At 35.1% G+C, this 15,632-nt stretch overlaps 1 protein-coding gene across 1 annotated transcript in view; it reads left to right on the top strand.

The window, feature by feature from the left end:
• Positions 1-14,988, top strand: part of Polr3A (RNA polymerase III subunit A) — an 80,864-nt gene extending 65,876 nt beyond the window's left edge. Inside the window, exons 23-27 of the mRNA XM_081770964.1 lie at positions 331-481; positions 4,106-4,290; positions 4,779-4,947; positions 8,598-8,732; positions 12,099-14,988. Coding sequence (XP_081627090.1) covers positions 331-481; positions 4,106-4,290; positions 4,779-4,947; positions 8,598-8,732; positions 12,099-12,173 — 715 coding nt within the window. The 3' untranslated portion in view covers positions 12,174-14,988. The remainder of the gene's footprint in view (positions 1-330; positions 482-4,105; positions 4,291-4,778; positions 4,948-8,597; positions 8,733-12,098) is intronic.
• Positions 14,989-15,632: the final 644 nt, after the last annotated feature.

The following is a 15,632-nucleotide window of genomic DNA, read 5'->3' as shown; positions in this document are numbered from 1 at the left end:
AAAGGGACACTGAAAACTTGGGTGTCCTGAGGGTTAAGAAGCAAATGCTAGGCATATATTCTCTTTGATAACTTTGATAAGAAAATTTTTGAACCGATTGCATAACAAGACCTGTATAACTCCCTTAGTGTTTAAAAATACTCTTCGTGAATTCAAATTCCTGTTCATGTTCGTTTTACTATTTTGGGAAGAAAACCTGATAAGATCTGTTGTGTTATTAAAGTGTTATATGCTAACCAAAAGAAAAAAGTTACTGGTGCAAACATATGACTATGTTGTGGCTATACATGTGCTAATACCATCTCGTAATTTTCTGTAACTTATTTCCAGCATATGTACCTCACGTTTGAAGATAAAACCACAACATGTAACTGTTGTATCGGAAACTATTATAACAGTAAAACCAGGACAGTCTAGTCGTTCAACAATGTATCATATGCTGCAGCATTTGAAGGAACAAATTCCAAAAATTGTAATTAAGGTAAGTATTTACTGATTTACGTTTTGGTTATTGAATTCTTTGAACAGTCGATGACTAATACAGTTTCCAATTTGCACGAGTTCGGGTTGAATTCCATGTAATAGTCCAAACTTCGTCAAATCTATGTAGAATAACTATGAAACACTAAGTAACAACTGAGGGTATAAGTACTTAGGGAAATGTATATGTAACCTTAGAAATTTAAAATGTACAATGTGACAACTAGAAAAAAACGATTTTTCGTTACACTTATTCTTTATAGGTGTGAAATCAATGAAAGTTCAAAAAAAAAAAAAAAAAAGTGACGACAGAGAATCGAACCTGGGTTTTATAGATAATTTCACATCAATAGAGAATACAGTGTGATTAAATATATCCATAGCTATTTCTATATCCATATATAAATAAGTTGTTTTCTCCATTTATAATACACGGGTGATATCTAATTCAATCATCATAGATACTCATTAATAGTGAATTGTCGAAGCAAACAGGAGTCTATACGGTCTAAAACTCTGAACACCGATTTCGGGTGTGGCTGGGTTAAAAAATGGACTGGGTAGCGTAGTGATTATTGCACCAACACTGTAAGGTGGAGACAGACATCCAGTTCCTGTTTCAGCCACTCATTTTTCCTTCATGAATTTTATTGCATGATAAGTTGTTGGAAGATGAGAAGTACTGTGTAACAAAACAGTTCATGATAACATGTGGAACAAAAAAAGAAAGACCAATGTTGGGAAAGTTACTGTTTGTTCATGGAGACGGCTTTTATGTAGTACTATAATGATGGGAATGGGAAATAGTAATTGTGATAAGCCTTTTTTGATGGAAGAGGTCCAAGTTGATTGAGTGAAAGCACAGAGGTGGAGCAGAGAAGTACCATAAGTAATTGGAAATTGACTAATGTGGATAAAGTAATAATCAAGATGATACTTAAATAATAGTTGGATTATCTTTAGGTTTAACATAGGGCTAGTTTGTCATCGGTTTAACTCCTTCTGTAACTAGCTCTAGATCTGTATATTTACTTTTTCTGATTGATATCATAACAGAGCTCTGCTGTTGTGCTCTTCTAGGTAATTTTTATTTTTAATTTTTACATTTTGTGAGTAGGTTTAACATTATTGAATATTACGTTATTTTTTTTAAGTAGTTGAACAGACACAAACAAAAAGGCAGTTACTATTTTCTTTAGTAAAAGATCGCTGCCATTGTACACTTAAGTGAAAATCTGTATAAAAGTAAGAGGAAGGTGAAACACAGACTTTTACCAGAAAAATTGTCAAATTGATGATTTAAGCTATTTCATTGAAATTTTCTATGGTCAAGGAATCTTCGGAGAGTTAAGTGAAGTTGGGGGAAATTCAGAGAAAGTTTTGGTTAGAATCTGTAAGAACCGTTTGTGTAAAATTTAAATTTATTTGTCTCCTTTGCATTCTCATTAGAGCAAAAGGTAAATAAAGTTATGTCTATTAAAGTAAATATATGAGGAACAAGAAGGAATTATAAAGGAATATCATATAAATGCAAAATAGTATTTATTCAGATAATACGGGCGTTGATGAAAGAACATGGTCAACAAATAGATATTTTCGTGTTTGTGTAAGTATGCTAAGGAATTAGTGAAATGAACTTATATATTCTGAACCAAAGTGAGGGTCTATCCAGGTACCTGTTGTTATTGTTGTTTGACATTCCTTTTCTGCACTGGATATATGAGACGTGCACCTACATTTTAAGATGAAATTCGAACCAACGTAGTGCGTTCAATGCTCTCCCACCAGAACTCTAAACCGGACTCCGTGCTTCAAAGACGTGCTAACCACTCGACCATGGATGATAGCTGCCCAAATACCTGTTCTTCTGACTGATCTTTTACGATATCCAAGAAATGTACATTTTATAACTTGACCATTAACCACATCATCCTAGCTAAGTTTTGTAGCCTTTCAATTACTGTACACTATTTCCAGCAGAACTCTCTCTCTTATTCATGTACGCAATTGTTTAAAAATTCGCAATATACCTTCTTGGGAGAACATCATCAAATAATACAATAAGTACATTTCCAAAATTAGTAATATCCAGATTTCGATTATGCAGTTCATACTTTAAGTTCATTCCGCTTAAAGTAATACTTTGTTACAACAACTTTATAAGGTATATTCTTGGTTTAAGTAGTGTGTATATTTATTATATATACTGTACAGTGTGAGCACAGAAACAGTCCCAGGTTTCAAATTAGTGTAAATTTAATATGCGAAGGAATATTTTGCTGAAATTTTGAACAGTGATACATAAACTCAAAAAGTTTTTGTAGCAATAATTGAAATCACAAACACTCGATGTGCGCGCCACCTGTAACGCGGGAAATATCGAGGCGGTAATCTAGCTCTAACCACACGTTGTGAAGCATATCCGGTGTGATGGAGTTGACAGCATCACTGATTCGTTATTGGAGATCGTTCAGAGTTGCGGGTAGTGGAGGTGCATACACTTTGTCCTTCACAAAACCCCACAGAAATAAGTCAGAAACAGTGAGGTTAGGTGATCTTGGAGGCCACTTGCAAAGAACTTGATCATTGACTCCAGAGCGCCCTATCCATCGGTTTGGGAGGTTCTCGTTTAGAAACCTGCGTACAGCACGATGCCAGTGTGGCGGCGCTCCATCTTGTTGTAGAACGAAGTCGTCTATCTCTGCATTACTAAGTTGTGGAATCAACCAGTTACGTAGCAATGCTAAGTAACTTTCACCTGTAATTGTTTGTTCCTGAAAGAAGAACGGACCGTGCACCTGACGCTCTGATACTGCACAAAAAACATTGATTTTCGGTGAGTCACGTTCCACATTTACAGTTGCATGAGGATTCTGGGTTCCCCGTATCCTTACATTGTGTCTATTCACCTTTCCACTTAAGTGAAGTGTCGCCTCATCGCTGAAAATGATCTTCGTCAGAAAGTTTTCGTCGTCCCCCATGAAATTTTGCATAGTCTCACATAACTCACTGCGCTTTACCTTGTCTTGTGGGTATAACTTCTGAACCAACTGCAGTCGGTACGGGTAACACCGCAAACGCTTGCGTAAGATCTTGCTTACTGTTGTTTGTGGCATCTACAACTCTCTGCTAGTTTTACGTGTAGACTTCTGTGGGCTGTGTACAAAGGCTGCTCTTACGCGCTCCACAGTTTCCTCGGAGACTGGACGTCGCCCTGAATGTCCTTTTCTTTGATCACAAATGCATCCCGTCTCAATAAACGTTCTATGCCACTTCACAATGGATTTGTGTGTGGGTGGATCAGCATTAAATTGTCGTTTGAAATCACGCTGCACTCTCACAAAACTGCTTGTTTTTGCAAATTGTAAAACGCACCAGCTTCGTTGCTGTGGGGTGAACGCCATTTTCGATGTTACTGCCCTCTAGCTGCTCTGGTCAGAACTAGGATTCTGAAAAGATAGATGGGAAAATACTTTGAGTTTACTGAGCTTTGTACAAAATTTCATGTAAATATTCAATTAAATGTTAATTACGAGGCACTCGTATATGGCACTTTAAAATCAGGTACTGTTTCTGTGCTCACGCTGTATTTTCAAAATAACTTATCTATCTGTGTATTTTTAAGGGCCTTCCAACAGTAAATAGAGCCGTGATTCACATTGACGACTCAAGAGGTGGGACTCGATATAAGCTGTTCGTAGAAGGTGACAACCTAAGAGAAGTTATAGGTACTCGAGGAGTAAAAGGCACAAAAACAACTTCAAATAATACATACGAAGTCTTCCTGACTCTAGGGATTGAAGCAGCAAGGTTTGTAGCTAAAGATTATAATTTAAAATATCAAATGCTTTCTTTAATACCTAGTTACGCATCAGCCGTATCAATCTGAAGAAGTTTAAGAAATCCCCTTGCTATTCTGAACTTATTATAATGAGAGTGAGTTCTAAAAAAACTTGTCCGACAAGAAAGATTAACATCATTGAACATGTACATACAAAGAAATAAAGTATTTCAGGTAAAATGTTTCTTCTTATAGCATGCAGGGCTCATAGCGAGACACTTTTTTTTTTTTTTTAACTAAAAGTTACCTTTTTTCAAGTTGGTCACTAAAATTTACTTTTTTTTTCTTTTTTCAAATTTGTCACTAAAAGTTACTTTTTTTGGGGAGGTAAAGTGACTTTTTCGTGTGATTTATGTTTTGCATTGACAGTTTTCTAAGAAAAATATTATAAAAATAAATGGATTTATTATGTTCAAGCGGTTTATGTTAACAGCTGTTATATTTCTATTCTTCCTAGGGCGACAATAATAAACGAAATTCAATATACGATGGAGAATCACGGAATGAGTATTGATAGAAGACATTTGATGCTTGTGGCTGATCTTATGTCGTGTAGAGGTGAAATTTTGGGTATTACTCGACATGGACTTGCAAAAATGAAGGAGTCAGTTCTTATGCTTGCATCTGTAAGTTTAGTTATTGTATCGTTAGTGACATATCATTAAGTTATATAGAACTTACACATAAACACACTAATAAAAGGATACATGAAACTTTCCATTGACAATGATTCATCTTCAAAGCATAAGAAAGAGAAAATAAGGAAAGTACGGAAGGAGAAAATGCACAAAATAATACAGAATTGAGACAGGTGATCTTTCCACATTTTATACACAGTTTTTATCTTTCCTTCTTAATATTTTTGTACTCTTAATGCGAAGTGCTGTGAGCATTTGCAACATTCCTAAATAGCAAATAGTTTTTCTTAGTTTATTGACTGATTCAAGCTTATTGTCCCTTCAGTGGCGAGGCTATATGAGAATTCAGATCTTTCGCGCCAAAAGCGCGTACACTAACCATATAGCCGCGAGGGAACTCTTTTCTTAGTTTAATTTGTATGTTATTGAAGATAGTCATATAAGTAACTGCTGTTTGGATTTCTACATACCTATAGTCCCAGTAAAGTTCTATTGGATTGAAGTACTATTGAAAAACTCGCACCGAATTTTCTATGAAGATTAAATTAGATTAGAGAAAAAGTGCCAAAATATTTTGATATCTAAGGAAAGCAATAGTAATAATTTAGGTATAATATAAAACTAGCTTAAATGCCCGTTCTTAGCACGGGAAGAATAGGATTTCTGAAAGTATTTGAACCCTTTTCTCTCTCCCAACACTTTAGGATACGCATTTCGAACAAACTTCAATAATGTTATTATTTATAATATAATAAGATAATATATTTTTTTTTAATAAATTTTGAATCACCTACTCTCTCTAGGATATGCCGTTCAATCAAAGTAACATGATAAAATTCCAGCTTGAGATAAATACTATTTTCCAAAATTCTTTTCAAACGGGTAAACCGTTTTGATGCTATCACAATCAAGCACGCCAATTTCAATGAAAAAAAGAAAATCTTAGCTCTTTTAAAACGGAAATTTAAAAAAAAAACCGCTGAGAAGGTGTCCCTTTATTTTTAATGAGAAGTTTATATGCCGAGTTTCATGTTCCTAACTTGACGGGTTCGTGAGATATTAAATTTTTCGTGAGCTCCTTCGTAGCTAAGTGGTTAGCATACTCGCCTGTGGCGTGAGAGACTCGGGTTCGATTCCCGGCGAAAGCGCATGTGGTTCGGATTCCACGTAAATTAGTAGGTCCCGTCTCATATAGTCTCGCTGCTGAAAGGAACGTTAAACTCAAAATCAATCAATTAAATTTTTCGCATAGTTTGCCACTTCCTCCTTAGAATATGCATTTTAATCAAAGAACGTGATAAAATCCTAGTTCAGGATGGTTGATAACTAATCCGAAAATTCATTTCAAACGACGACAGCCGTTTTCTCGTGGTTTGATTACAGACAAGATCGCTTTTTCTTTTATAAATTAGATTTCTTAGTTTGAATAATTCTCAGATCTTGGCTTATCAGTGAATGATTCAATTGTAATCCTCAAGTTTTTCTTTACGGAAACGACAAAACTCGCAACATACACTTATGCGCAACATTAAAGTATATTTGTCTACCTTCATTAGTTGCTAAATTAAATTATGTATGATAACTATTATTTATTTGTTGTCTTTTTAGGTATTATCTGACATCATGGAATCAATAAGAGATCTTCCGTATACATATATACTGAAGTGCTAAAAGTAATGGGACACCTACCTAATAATACGTGACCTTCTTGAGCACGATGAAGTGCAACAACTAGACGTAGCAGGGACGCAGCAAATCGCTGGTAGTCCGTTGGAGGAATGTGCAGTCATGTTGTTACTGATGAAGGATCCTGGGCACGAAATTGTCCGTTCGATGATGTCCCACATGTGCTTAATACGATTCATGTCCGGAGATCTAGGGGGCCAAATCATGCGTTGGGAGTGGCCAAAATGTTCCTGAAACCAGCCACACACCATTGCGGTCTGTAGTGTGTGCTGTTGGCAGGGTACACGAAATCCATAAAGGGCTGAAGATGGTCATTAATCAGTTGAACGCACCAATGACCTGTCAATGTTTTAATCAGGTGGCCCAGAGGACTCAAATGATGCCAGGTAAACGTACTCCAAACCATTTTGGAGTCACTATAGCTTGGAGTGTGTCTTGTTAACAACTTGAGTCCAGGCCTCATGAGATGTGCGCCACACCCTAATCCTACCATCTGCGTATACCAATTAGAAACTTGACTCATCTGACCCGCTATACTTGCCAGTTATCTAAGACCCAATCCACGTGTTTTCGAGCCCACGTGAGTCTCCGCTGTCGATGATTAGCGAGTAGTAGTGGTACTCGTGTTGGTCTGCGGAGACCAATTTGTGATGTACTGACCTTTGAGACACGTTACTGGGACATCCCATATTGATTCATACTATTAGTTCACGCACTGCTGCTTGTGTGTTTGCCCGGACAAGTCTGCCCAGACGTCCTCGGTCGCAGTCATTCAGCACACGTGGGTGGCCACCGCGCTGTCTCTGATTGGTCGGGATGCTTCCAGTACGGTATCTACGGTCTTTTGTGATATTATGGAGCAACAACTTCAGTATCCGGATGACTTCTAAAATCAAATGCCCCATTCGTCTAGCACCAGCTATCATCCCGAGCTCAAACGCCGATAATTCCCATCGGGTTGCCATCACCACGATACACGACGTTTCACTGCACACACAAAATTCCAACTGATAGCACCAAAACTGCTTCGTTCTGTTCGACCGGTTTTCCGCGATGTTCTCTCGACGTCATTTAGTTCCCTACCGCTATCCCATGACTTGGCATTTAAGTGCAGTAGTACACACCCGAATCCGTATAAACCATAAAGTTTTAACTCAAAATTATGTTTGCTTTTTTGATTTGATTTTGTGTTTAGCATCCCTTTCAGCGGCGAGGCTATATGAAATGTGGACTACAGCTTAACGTGGAATCCGAACCACATGAGCTCCGGCCAGGAATCGAATCCGGATCTCCCACACCAAAGGCGCTAACCACTTAGCAAAAACTATGTTTAAAGTATTACAGATACAACATTAAGATATATGTTTAAATGTATTCTGAGATATGTATATTAACTTTGATGTTATTTTTATGTATAATATTGGTCTGTATTACTCATTTTGACGTAGCAAATTATACCTGACTCCCCTAATGCATTTGCATCTCGTGGCAATTTTTATGGATCAAATGCGGAAAAAGCAATTTAATTGATTTACATTTACTGAAGAGTTCGCAGATACTTTGAACCAATGAAAGAGCAAATGTGTAGCACCCTTTTTGTTCGCCATGAGTAATAATTTATTTTATTTATTTTTTTGTCCACATTTCCGTTAGACTGCAGTTTCACATTATTATACTCCTACGACTAATCAGGAGTATAGTCCTTCTCATATTATCGTCTTATCAATCTTTAATTTAAGTTTTAATTCCCTTATCAGATGTTGATACAACGAACAAATAAAGTGAAATAAGCCACATTTTAGCAATAATAATAATAATAATAATAATAATAATAATAATAATAATAATAATAATAATAATAATAATAATAATATAAGAAGAAGAAGAAGAAGAAGAATGTATTAAATTTCAAATGTGATATATTCTTTGAATGTGTTGCTTTTTATTTTCAGTTTGAGAAGACTGCCGATCATCTTTTCGATGCAGCATACTATGGTCAGAAAGATGCTATTACTGGTGTCAGCGAATGTATCATCATGGGAATTCCTATGAATATTGGTACTGGAATTTTCAAACTGCTACACAAATATCCTTTTTCTGCTTTATAAATTTTAAATTAGAACTAGAGTATTGTAGCAATAAAGAAGTTTTTTTTTTTTTTTTTTAATCGATCAAAATGACAAAATGGAACTATTAAGCTGTATTTTATGGTACATATGAGCGATATTTTGTAATTATTAAAACATTGCACTCGTATCTTCATTATTTAAAGAACTATGTTTCGAACTCTCACGGGATTTATCTTCAGTTTTTTGATGAAATAAAAGGAGAAAAGAATAAAATTAAAATTAAGGAGAAGTTGGTGAACCACATATAATAATAGGCACTTCCTAAAAAAATCAGTTTACATACATATTTTGTCTCCCTGGTTTTTCCTCTAATGCTGGTCTTGCCATGATATCTGAATTCAGAGTTATTTACCCCCTTATTTATGATTGATTTGAATCCCATGCAATGGATTGATCGGGAAGAATTGAAGAAAATATGTGCTGTATAATAAGTTTTACTAATGTTTTTTTTTTCTTTTTCTTTTTTTTTTTTTTAAATCGAGGAAAGGAATAAAAATTTCCTCATTCGTGACTAATTTCAACCTTAATTACTGAGACTGATAGGGAATCGTCAGACAAAATTGCATCAAAATCTGCATAATTGTTACGGATGTGAAAAATTTTCTTATTATATTGTGTATATAAGAATACTTCGAATTTGAGGTTTATTTACTTCTTTTACCCACCTTTGTGTATGACGGATTTCAACGCTGAGCAATTAGGGTGGTTGAATGCCGTAAATATTGCGTCAAAATCGAATGATTTTTACAAAAGTTTTTTTTTTTTAAGCGTCTTACGATTATGCTCCGAGGCCGAGGGAGACGGTGGTTGACGATAATGAACGAATTAGTGGCTTGGTGCGAGCTGGAATCGAACCAGGAATCCCATATACCAGTGATAAAACGCTCTACCACTGAGCCGCCGCGGCTTCGAAAATTGTCTTGTTTTCGTTTTATGTGTATGTGCAAACGTAAGCAAGGGGTTTATTTTACTTTTCTTTTATCTTCCTTGTTTTTCATAAATTTCAACCCATAGAAAGAGGACAACAAAAGCTAAGTTTCATTGAAATCAGATAAAGTTTAGAAGATTTATGTTAAAACAGGCAGACAAATGAATATGCGAACAGTTGGACTCACAACTGCGTATTGTGTCCAGTGATAGAAGCTCCCTTACTCTTTCTTCAATTACTCGAAGAATTAAAAGAAAAACAAGTAATGGAGAAATAAGTTACAAGGATTCACAGTCAGTGGACAGTATAGAAATTTATGTTATAAAATTCTCTCTGTTGTATTATTCTTTCACATATAAAAGAGATATATGTAATTTTTGAGCGTTATTAAGGAAAGAACAGTCATAGGATTATTAAGAAAAGAACAATCATAGGATTAAGAAATGTATCAGTTGTTATTTAACGTGTTACCTTACCTTTGCAGTTGGAAAAACGTAGATATTTCTAGCAATTAAATTCATTAAAAGCTTAATAAATTAAAATAAATAAATTAATTAATTAACGGTTGGACCTGTTTTGCAACTGTCGAAACGTTTTCAGAAGTAGAAAGATGATTCCCTTCAGATATTTCTTAAGATTTGTAAAGAAGTTACAGTCGCTCGGTTCTAGATTTGTGAGTAAATTCTATTTTAATCTATTTCTGCGTTGTAATGGATTCCATTTAGTAAGAGATTATGTCTTGCAACTTTTTTTCTGGACAACTTTCATGACTTTCTTTACAGCTCCTGTGGGCTCAAGCCAACAATGATGTGCAATAAGTTTGCCACTACTACTGTGGCATGCTTTAGTAGATAATCCACGAATAAAATGTGTGACTTTTCGTGGCCAAGTGGCTAACTGATTCTGGGTTCAATTCCCGATTGACAACTATTCCGTTCAATTTCAATGGTGCTAACTTCCAGGATGTGAACAGAGTGGTGAGTATAAACTTCCGTTACGAAGTTATTCAAAAGTTTCTGCAAGTAAGAACTTCCAGCAAAAATTGCAATTTTTTGAATAGAAAAAAAAAAAAAAATGGTTTCCACGCTTTTCATGGAAAGTATATATACAAACTCTGCCGTACATTTGAAATTTTGCTGAATTGATTTTCAGCAATATCTCAGGAATGCAATGCTTGAAAGAGCTTTTTCTGTAAATAAAAATATTTCATTGAAAATCTTCGTGGTGATTCTCTTATATTCCAACAATGTGTTTCCACCAACAATGGTCAGTTTATATGCTGTCTGACAATCTTAACTTGGATTAAACCACCTGTAACATGTTTCTCTAATTTGTATACGCCCAGTCTTTTTTTCTTTTTCTTTCTGGACTTCGAGTAATATCAACGATAATTGTAATAGTTATAGTGGTATTGATGGCTCTTCTTAGCTTTCTCTGGCCTAGTAGTGGATGGCTCGCGCGCAGGATTCTCTTCTCGGTGGGGAAGCATCAAGTGCACTACAGTGGTTCAGATCACACATTAAACTGTAGGACGTAACAATAAATCAAGCACTCAATAATATTATTTATTATTATTTCCTTGCCCGTTTTAGATATGAGTATTTTCATGTTATCTTTCCATTTTTTAAAATATTTTTTGCTTTATTTATTCCTGTTGTTTCTACAGAACTCTCCATGATTACTTTCTGCTGTCCCTATTTTTTCCCACTTGTGGTTCTTAGTAATTTTAAATTAACATTTATTCATGTCTGAGTCACAGTTTTATTCTTTGGTGAATGCAATTGTCCCCTAATGTTTGTATGCTTACGATGTGACCCTTCAGCAATGAAAAGTGGCTTGCAAAGTTCTGTTTATCGAGAATTAAGTTCGAATGAAACAGAGCAAAGTAATTTTCCCTGCTATTCGTTTGAAAGCCACAATTCCTAGTCTTATGGTGGAATAATTTGAGTGTGCAAAACCTGTTGAAATTTCCATCATTGTCGTGACTATTTATCTGTAATGTGGTAAAATTCTTATTATGTATGTCGAGGCAATGATCAAAGACATGTTTTCGCAGGATCAGATAAGACTTTCTTTTTTTTCTTTTTCTTTTTTTAATATTATAACAAGAACTTCAGAGATTTCTGTTAATAATTTGAGATGGCGTTATCGAGTACAATAGTCTTCAGCATTTTTTTTTTTTTTTTTTTTTGTGAATCCAACAGCGAATGGTGTAATTAGTAGTAATAATTAGTGTAATTAGTGCCATTATGTATTATCTAATGTTGACAGCTGATTGCCTTAGGCGATAACAAGGTGGATATATATGGGCAGACTTTACTGGTAGTACTTAAGAAAAAAAAAGGGCTATTGGTTTATGTTTAAAAATTTGAATATTTTCCTTAACTATCCGTACAGCTGAGAAGGATCCGAATCCTGTGACGAGGCGATTAATTTTTGACAACCCGGAATTCCATATTCCTGTCAAATAGTTACAACAGAATATACAGAGGAAACCAAAGATCAGGAAATCACTCTTTCCTCATTATGTCCTCTGTATGTAAGTAAATGTAATTTTTTCAGTGTTTCGGCTGAAGATCGACGGCTTTGATGATGAAAGTAGGATGAGCTTGTTATGTAGGTTTTGGAGAGTTCCTGAAGTTCGTACTTATGATTTTATTAATGTATCGTGAAAATGGTTTAATATGGTTGACTTGTTGTGGTCGTTTTTATTCTGTTAATTGTAGTTTTTCATTGCAATACATTTATAGTTTTATTTTCATTAAAAAGAAGTCCAAAATTAAACTCTAACGAAGGAAATTTTGATAAAACATCGATCTGTTGCTGGATAATTACCATTTCCTTAATAAAAAAAATAATATAGTTGTTCGAAACATTGAATACCTAACTGCCGATTTCATAAAACAGAGGTAATCTAAATTACAATAATTTTTCACGGTTCAGTTTTAAATTCTTCATTGCCTACTTCCGTTTCGAAAAGCTTCAGACAAACTGCATCCTATCTTCTGGATCAAAGTGTATATTTTGAACTGAAATATTAAATCACATTTACTCACATACAGAGGGGGTAGTGAGGCAAGACGGTTCCTTTTTTCATTCTCAGTGTGTATAACGAAGACATGGTTGAAACCAAATGTACCTGGAAACTTGCGTCTAATAGACTGGAAGTCTCAGGAGAGATGAAGAATATGAAAATAATTCCATTATCACATCATTGTCCGAACAGGTAAAGCGTAAGAAAGGTAAATGAACCTCGTATCTTTGACTTTTAAAAATAAGTAAAAGAAAGTTGTATAATTTATCATTTGATCTACACTAAAATGCATCATATAAATTATATATAAGTGAGACAAACTAATTTCTTCAGTATACATTGGGACTAGTCTATAGCAAAATCTCAACTCCAAAAATCTTGTCACTTAATTCATTCATTTTGTAATGCATCACCTTTTCGTTGTTTTGTCTCCTTTAAAGATGTTAAATTTACTTTTAATAGAAATTAAATTGGTACAGGACATCACAAACCAACAGAATCCAAGAAATAAAAGTATGTATTAGAAAGAAAGTGGAGGAATTTGAACCACTAAATATGTCACTTACAAACTCTGTTGTTGTTTAATTTGAGGCTTGGCATCGGTAAAAACAGTGATTTGAATGCTTTTACTTCTCTTCACTTGAAAAAACTGTTGGTTATTTCTTTGTAATTTTCAAATGTAATTGTCATTGATTATAGGGGGAAAAAAATATGATTTTAGATTAAGGTGAGTTTAAACGAGCGCTAATCATCAACAATTGGCAGCTTATATATATCCTATTTTGTAGGGATTGACAACATTGTAAGGTTTTATTCCCGCATACACTATAAGTACATGGTTTCACTAGAAACACATGGTTATACTACAAACATGTGTTACTACGTTTAAAATATAAGCAGTAGTAGACGACAGTTGGAGACTACCAGAAAAATAATAATAATAATAATAATAATAATAATAATAATAATAATAATAATAATAATAATAATAATAATAATAAAGAAGTAAGCCGAACCTCTCTTCATGGTATTTCCTTTAAGAGGAGGCCTATAAAAGATCTCAAGAAGAAAAATCTATCAGTTGACAGCTGATCACTACCCTATTAACACTTTTTTTTGAGGGGGGAGGGAAGGGAGCAGTAAAGTGCTGTAAAAAGTTTTTTAAGTCATTTTTTAATGTTGCTACAAGCAAAAAAAAATCGCCTTTTTTTCGGGGCTGCTATAAACTAAAAGTTTAACTGTTTCCCAAGGCTGCTATGAACAAAGGAGACATCCTTTAATCACCCACTCTGGAGGCTGCCATAAGAAAAAAAGATCACAATACTGTCTAAAGCCATTACAAGATAAAAATAATTAAATCTTTATTTTCAAAGCCACTTTGTGTGTGCCTAAGACTTTCTTAAACTCTAAAAGCATTCAAAAACTTGATAAAACTTTTATAAGACTATTTTTTATAACAAAAGATGATGGGTTTAAATCTCGGTTTCGTTATTTAAAACTCTACCAACAAAACATTGCAGGGTGGTCAGGCGCGGCTTTCAGTTCTCTACACGACACAATAATTAAATGAACTTCAAGAGATAATTGTTCCAAGTTTGTTCAAAGACAAGTTGAATCAATAATTAGAGAATAATTCGTGGACTTTTGAGATATTTTTGTCTGTTTGTTTCAGTGTTAAGAGAATTTTATTATTGGAGCGTACTTTAAAGAGTATAGTTAAATACTCTTTCGAAAACAATCAAAAAGTGCACAAATCATCCTTTGATTATCTATTCAATTTGTTTTGGGACAAAGTTTCAGTATATACCTCCTGAAGTCGATTTAATTATTGTAAATACTGTCGCTCTCTACGAAACACATTGGAAAGGTATGCGTACGTACTGCCATCTGTAGGCGATAGTCGAGGCTTTACACTTACCTTAAGAGAAATATGACATGATGATAAATTTAACTGGTATGTACAACAGAATGTGTAAGTTGATTTTGCCTTCTATTTGGTCTAGGAATTAATTCGTGCGTTTGGTACACACACATTGAAGCTGTAGTACAAACACAAAATACATAAATACCTTAAGAAAAATATTGTCCATCGCTAGCCACCACTTTCGCCCATCTGTCAGGCAATGTACGGATTCCGTGGCGAAAGAAGTCCTCATCCTTGGAAGCGATCCAGTCAGAGACCCATGTTTCGATATCTTCTGAAGAAGTAAACCGCTGTCCAATCAAATCGTTGTTCATGCAATCGAACAAGTAGTAGTCCGAAGGAGCAACGTCTGGTGAATACGGCGGGTGGGGTAAAACTTCCCATCCGACATTTTCTAAATAGGTTTTGACCGGTTTTGCGACATGTGGGCGAGCGTTATCATGTTGAACAATAAGTTTATCATGTCTGTTCTCCCATTCTGGTCGTGTTCTGGCCAGAGCTTGCTTCAAACGCATTAATTGTCGTCGATAACGTTCTCCATTCATAGTTTCACCCGGTTGCAGCAGCTCATAGTACACCACACCTTTCATATCCCACCATATGCACAGCATAACCTTTGCACAGTGAATATCTCGTTTTGGTTGTGATGGACCTGGTTCACCTGGTTTCACCCAGGCCTTTTTTCGTTTAGGGTTCTCGTAATGGATCCACTTCTCATCACCCGTAATAATTCGATGCAGAAACCCCTTTCTGCTCTGTCGTTGAAGCAGCAATTCGCAAATGGTTTTTCGTCTTTCAACGTCTCTGTCTTTCAATTCATGTGGAACCCAATGTGACATCTTTTGAATCATTCCCATGGCTTTCAAGCGTTTGGAGACTGTTGTTTGATCAACGCCTAATGCTGCTGCAAGTTGTTCCTGCGTTTGACACGAATCCTGCTCGAGCAAAGCTGTCAATTCTTCGTCTTGAAAT

This window comes from Thermobia domestica, chromosome 1 (genome assembly GCF_964235325.1).
Source record: "Thermobia domestica chromosome 1, izTheDome1.hap1.1, whole genome shotgun sequence".
Taxonomy (NCBI): domain Eukaryota; kingdom Metazoa; phylum Arthropoda; class Insecta; order Zygentoma; family Lepismatidae; genus Thermobia; species Thermobia domestica.
This window is presented reverse-complemented; position numbering and strand designations above follow the sequence as displayed.